Source organism: Eubalaena glacialis, chromosome 3, assembly GCF_028564815.1.
Source record: "Eubalaena glacialis isolate mEubGla1 chromosome 3, mEubGla1.1.hap2.+ XY, whole genome shotgun sequence".
In the NCBI taxonomy this organism is placed as follows: Eukaryota; Metazoa; Chordata; class Mammalia; order Artiodactyla; family Balaenidae; genus Eubalaena; species Eubalaena glacialis.
The window spans coordinates 84,993,903-85,000,221 of NC_083718.1; the positions used below are offsets into that span (position 1 = coordinate 84,993,903).

Consider the following 6,319-nt stretch of genomic DNA (forward strand, 5'->3'; position numbering starts at 1 on the left):
CACCAGTTAGAATGGGCATCATCAAAAAATTTACAAACGATAAATGCTGGAGACGGTATGGAGAAAAGGGAACCCTCCTGCACTGTGGGTGGGAATGTAAATTGATACAGCCACTATGGAGAACAGTATGGAGGTTCCTTAAAAAACTAAAAATAGAGCTACCATATGACCCAGAAATCACACTACTGGGCATATGCCCTGAGAAAACCGTAATTCAAAAAGATACATGTACCCCAATGTTCACTGCAGCACTATTTACAATAGCCAGGACATGGAAGCAACCTAAATGTCCATTGACAGATGAATGGATAAAGAAGATGTGGCACATATATACAATGGAATATTACTCAGCCATAAAAAGGAACAAAACTGAGTTATTTGTAATGAGGTGGATGGACCTAGAGTCCATACAGAGTGAAGTAAGTCAGAAAGAGAAAAACAAATACCGTATGCTAACGCACATATATGGAATCTAAAAAAACGGTACTGATGAACCTAGTGGCAGGGCAGTAATAAAGATGCAGACGTAGAGAACGGACTTGAGGACACAGGGGGAAAGGGGAAGCTGGGATGAAGTGAGAGAGTAGCATTGACATATATACACTACCAAATGTAAAATGGATAGCTAGTGGGAAGCTGCTGCAGAGCACAGGGAGATCATCTGGGTGCGCTGTGACGACCTAGAGCGGTGGGATAGGGAGAGTGGGAGGGAGGCTCAAGAGGGAGGAGATACGGGGATATATGTATATGTATAGCTGATTCACTTTGTTATAAAGCAGAAACTAACCCAGCGTTCTAAAGCAATTATACTCCAATAACAATATTAAAAAAAATTGTGATATAATTTCTTTGGGAAGATGAGAGAAGGAAAGGGGAGCATGTAAGGAGTGGGAGTATAAACCTTCCTATAATTCCTACAATAGGAAGTCAATGATGTCTAAAACTGATAAATCATAAGCATACTATTTAGAAACATGGCAGTAAACACTAGAAAGAGCTAAAAGAGTTAAAAGTGGTAACTTCCATGGGGCAGGCCTTGCGTAGGGAACTGCTTACAATTTTCTTTTAAAGGCCTTTTGATATTAATAGATCTTTTAAAAATCATACACATATATTCCTTTGATAAAAAATGATTAAAAAGGAAAAAGAAAGAAAATCAGAGATCATGCAAATCAAAGTCTACTGTTGCTCTTGCCACAGTTTCCATCCTCCTCCACTGATAACAGCACTTGGGTTTGGCTTTGGAGAATCTCGCTCCTTCACTGGGCAATCTGGTGGGCCTGTCAATCAAGGAACCCCAACATGCCCCGGCCAAGTGGGGGAAGGGGCCAGTGACACCCTCTTGGAATCTTGAGCAGAATGGCAAAAAGACCTAAAACAGCTGGAACCACTTCACCCAGAAGTAGAAACCCTCCATTAGTACCTTCCACTTACCCAGGCCCCAGGACTCCCCTGGTTCGGACTTTTTAAGCTCTCCCTTAAATCCTCTGAGTTGCCCATTTCCATCTAATAAATTCCTCTTTTGCTTAAGTTAGCTGGAGCCACTCTCTGTTGCTTATAATAAGGGGACTTAATGGGAATGTCTAATGCTTAATGGGAATGTTTGTGCTTTTATTTGCCACTACAGTGGCTTGCAAACGTTTTTGACCTAAAAAATACATTTTACATCACAATCAAATAAACACACACACACATATATATAATATGTATACACAGATATAACTGAAACAAAAGTTTTGCCAAAATGTCTACCCTAACACTCTGAGAGTGTTAATTCTATTTCTTTTTTTTAAGACTTTATTGTTTTTAGAGCAGTTTTAGGTTTACAACAAAATTAGCAGAAAGGTACAGAAATTTCTCATATACCTCCCCACACACATGCATAGCCATTATCAATATCATTCACCAGAATGGTACTTTTTAACCAAAGATGAACATACATTGATACATCGTAATCACCCAACAACCACAGATCACCTTAGGGTTCACTCTAATGAAGTGAATGGTGCTGCACGTTCTATGGGTTTGGACAAAGGTATAATGACATATATCCATCGTTATAATATCATACAAAGCATTTTCACTGCCCTAAAAAACTTCTGTACCCTGTGTATTCATCTCCCCTCTCCCTGCAGACTCCTGGCATCCATTGATCTTTTTACTGTCTCCATAGTTTTACCTTTTCCAGAATGGCATATAGTTGGAATCTTTTTTTTTTTTTTTTTAAATAGATTTATTTATTTATTTTTGGCTGTGTTGGGTCTTCGTTGCTGTCCGCGGGCTTTCTCTAGTTGCAGCGAGTGGGGGCTGCTCTTCGTTGCGGTGTGCGGGCTTCTCATTGCGGTGGCCTCTCATTGCGGAGCACGGGCTCTAGGCGCGCGGGCTTCAATAGTTGTGGTGCGTGGGCTCAGTAGTTGTGGCTCGTGGGCTCTAGAGCGCGGGCTAAGTAGTTGTGGCACACGGGCTTAGTTGCTCCGTGGCATGTGGGATCTTCCCGGACCAGGGCTCGAACCCGTGTCCCCTGCATTGGCAGGCGGATTCTTAACCACTGCGCCACCAGCGAAGCCCTCTTTCTTTCTTTTTGAAAAGAGAGTTCAAAGCCTTTATGCCTATAAGACCACTCATGGCTCACCCATGCATGGACTAGACAGGATCTAAAGGGCAAACTCTTCTAATACTGCAACTTTTCATCTAATATTGAGCTCTGTCCCACTGGTCCTGCCCAGTGGAGGTACAGGGGGACACGTGTAGGGTATTTGTTCATAGGAAGGCCACAAGTTTTGTGCCCCTTGTTACAATGATTCCTGTTGGGTGTGTTGTAAACAGAGGAACCATTTCTTCAGGCTTCTTGCTCTGAGCACATCTATTCCTTTTTTAACGCTGGTTCTGACCCACTAAGTTGATCTCAGTGATTATGTGATTATGATCAGCAGTTTGAAAAAAGACACTGGCTCCCTGTACCTGCCGCATCTGCCTCCAACAATAAAAGCAACCCAGAGAATGCATTAGCCATATTTCCATGTCCATGTGTAGTGCACTGAGGCATATGTCCTGGCTGGTGGAGAAATACCAACACAGTCCCAGGGTCCTGACATTCACTAGGACACACCAGACAGTTAAACTGTCTACGCTGCGGACACCAGAAGAAACATCTGTTCGTTTATTTATTCACTCACTCACTTTACACATGCACTGAATATACAAGAGGTGTGAATATACAAGAGGTTCCTGAGGACTGTCCAGAGCCATAAATTCTATCTGCAGGATGGCTCAGAGGAGAGGAATCCAGGAAAAAGCTTGTCTCCTGACTGATCGATTGTTCACGATCTCCTCCCCTTCCTTAAGAGCTCAGGAATGTCTCTAACACCAGATCTCAGCAATAGTTATGTCATTCCCACCTTTGAAGTCAAATAACTCTCAAGCCCAGCCTAGAAAGAAGGAATAAAAGGGAATTTCTGACTCCCCCTCATTCTAGAGGTCTCTGATAAGCTTCAAACTAATCTATGGCTGGAGATTGTCTGAATTCCTTGCTATTTTTCAATCCACTATTTTCCCCCGCCAGACAAGCAGCAAAACATCAAGTGATAGAAGAGAGTGTCAATTCATTCTCAACACTGCCAATGCCTTAGACTTAAGACTTTTCTGGATCTCTTTTCTACAGCAAGCAAAAAGAAGCCCAAACACCCCTCTCCTTTATTTCCATCATACCCCGTTCCCTGCCTCAACCATCCCAAGACAGTGAGCAAGCTCATGGAGTAGGACTTGGGGCTGACACAATAGAGGATGGATTTTTTCCATCTACTGAAGATGAGGGATGGAGGTACTGGGGTAGGGCAGTAGCAAGACCTGAATTGTAATGTGGTAGAAACTCTCACAGCCTGGGCAGAAACAGAGAGGGGACTGTGAACAGAATTAAGTGATCATCTATACCCTAAACTTGAAATGAGAAACTATTCAACAAATATTCTTTGAAGAGCCATAATTCAGGTGCACATGGGTTAGCTCTATCTCAAGGGCATGCTGAGAGAGGAAGAGGGGAAGGGAATCAGAATCGGAGTGGAGTGGGGGAAAGGGAGGCATACAAACGCCCCATCACCTTGTCTCCCATTTCATTCTCCCCCCACAATAGCTTGGAAATTGATGAAATAATACACACCCATTCTGGGTTAAGTTCCCCAGCAGACCTAGAAACACTCAGCCACAAGTTACCCTCCTCTGCCTCTGGAGAGGAAGAATCCTACGGTCTGCTGGGGTGGGGAGGAGACCAGGTACTGGGAGCCAAGGGAGTGAGGGGAGCTGGGCAGATCTGTTAGCACTGGAGCAGACGGGTTAGCACTCCTCTCTCCCCCACTCACTCCGTCCAGAAGCTCTCGCGTAAGTCACTTCCCTCCCCTTCTCAGCCCAGGTTCTGGCATCCCCTCCATCCACTTGCCCCAGGCTTGAAGGCTGGAGACGGAAGCAAAACCAACAACACGTCTCAGGAAGCTATCGGTTGGCCGATGGGGGGAGGGGAGCAGGAGACCCTCCATGGCGGAAAGAGGAGAAATCCTCTTTCAGCAGAGAGATGGCCCCCAAGCAGACAGCCCTATCCCCCCCTAGCGAAAGATAAGAGTCCCTGGCCAATCTCAGCGTACCTGGAGTTCTACCGCCCCCACCCTCCAGTCCAAGCCCTAGGATTTCACTCTCTACCCTTTGTCTTGCTACTGCTCACTCAAAGCCCCATGAAGTTCTTTGAAGGGCCCCTGAGGTCACCAGGACCCACAGAAAAGCCTAATCCCCCTCGTTGGGAACCAAAGTCCAAAAGAGCACAGGGATCCCGTCCCTGGAGCTCACTCTCCTACGACGCAATCTAGCAGCGCACAGGACGCCTGAGCAGCGCGCACCCGGAGACCCGCGCTCAGTTCCGGGCAGGAGCCGCAGTGTCCTCCCAAAGGACAGGAACGCCCCTTGTCCTCGAGCCTCAAAACAGTCTTCATCCCGCAACTCCCCAGGATTCCACCGCCCGCCGCGAAGCGGCAGAAAAAGAGAAGCGCCGCGAGGAGCTGACCGCACCAAGCCCTGCATCAGGTGATGTCAGCGAACTCCTCGCTGGGCACTGGAAGGGCGGAATTAGAAACCGAGAATACCGCGCGAGGGAGGCGGTGCGGACGCTTTTTCTTACCGCGGTCTGCCCCTCCGGATGCACATCCACCAATGTACACCAGCTATGCGTCCCGTTCATCTTCTGCTGGGGTAGCAGCTAGGACCCCAACCCTGGGCCCTGCAGTCCGGCTTCTCCTAGACTGGCGCGCTCCGAACCTTCCCTTGTATAAGCGCGTCAGGGGCGGAGGCACGATAGGACACACCCCTAGGACGCCGTTCGCCAACGAGCGAGCAAAGGGATGAAGTGGGCGTGGCCTAGACGTTTCAGGGCACGCCCATCTGCGCTCTCTCAGATTTACCTAAAGGTGGGGCTTGGGAGCTGTTTATCTGCTTAAGTTTTGCCTAGCGTTATGTATGGTTGTACCTCAAACATTAGTCTTGCCCTCTCCTTTCAACTCCAAGACCAGTATTGGTAAGACAGAATCACGCTGCCTGCCCCTAGAGGATGAGGAGTTCGAAAAAAGCTTCCATGCATTCTCCTCTCCCTATACATAGGCCAGCCTGTAGGCTTCGTGGAGCTGAGCAAACATTTCCTCCACTGTACAGGCTCCCAAGACCAGCTCACTCAGACTGGCCTAAGCCAGTCTGGCAGGTGCCCTTCCCTGGCAGGAAGCCCAGGACAAAGGCAAAGCCAGCTCGGCTCTGGGTGGGGCTTGTTTTGCAGAAGCTATTATACCAAAGCTGCCCTTATATGGATGGGAGAGGCGGGACACATTGCCTTAAAAGGAATTTGCATTCTTGAGAAGGAATGAACCTCAACTTCTCCAGTGGTATTTGCTCTCTAAGCCCAGGTTAGCATCTTAAGGGCCTAGAATAGAGGATGGCCAAGCAGGACCTTGGAGCCTCTTCCAGCCCAACTGCTCTCAGCAGGTGGCTTCTCCACTGGGCTATGGTCCACATGGACACCAGACAAGAAGAGGTCTGACCCACTCTTGAGTGGGCAAAACCCCTAAATCTGGCAATAGGCTCTGGTGAACAGCTAGCTCCCTCTTCAAGGCAACACAAGGGCAGGGATGACAGAAATTTCCCCACCTCCCATGTAGGGACTGGGTCCCATGCCTGGTAAGAATGGATGGGTATCTTTGCACCTGGGAGGTGCATGCTTGGGCTATCCCTATGCCCCAAAGGAATAAAACCCGTTTCTGGTCTGTCTCCTTTAACCCTCAAAGAAGGCATT

At 47.4% G+C, this 6,319-nt stretch overlaps 1 protein-coding gene and 1 pseudogene across 5 annotated transcripts in view; both read right to left on the bottom strand.

The window, feature by feature from the left end:
• TUFT1 (tuftelin 1) overlaps window positions 1-5,299 on the bottom strand; it is a 44,184-nt gene extending 38,885 nt beyond the window's left edge. For 3 of the 5 annotated variants that reach the window (XM_061183478.1, XM_061183476.1, XM_061183477.1), the window contains exon 1: window positions 5,162-5,299. In XM_061183478.1, the coding sequence (XP_061039461.1) occupies window positions 5,162-5,221 (60 nt within the window). In that variant the 5' untranslated portion in view covers window positions 5,222-5,299. The remainder of the gene's footprint in view (window positions 1-5,161) is intronic. The other 2 variants (XM_061183481.1, XM_061183480.1) reach the window with 2 other exon arrangements.
• Window positions 2,744-2,866, bottom strand: LOC133089321 (small nucleolar RNA SNORA11; annotated as a pseudogene).
• Window positions 5,300-6,319: the final 1,020 nt, after the last annotated feature.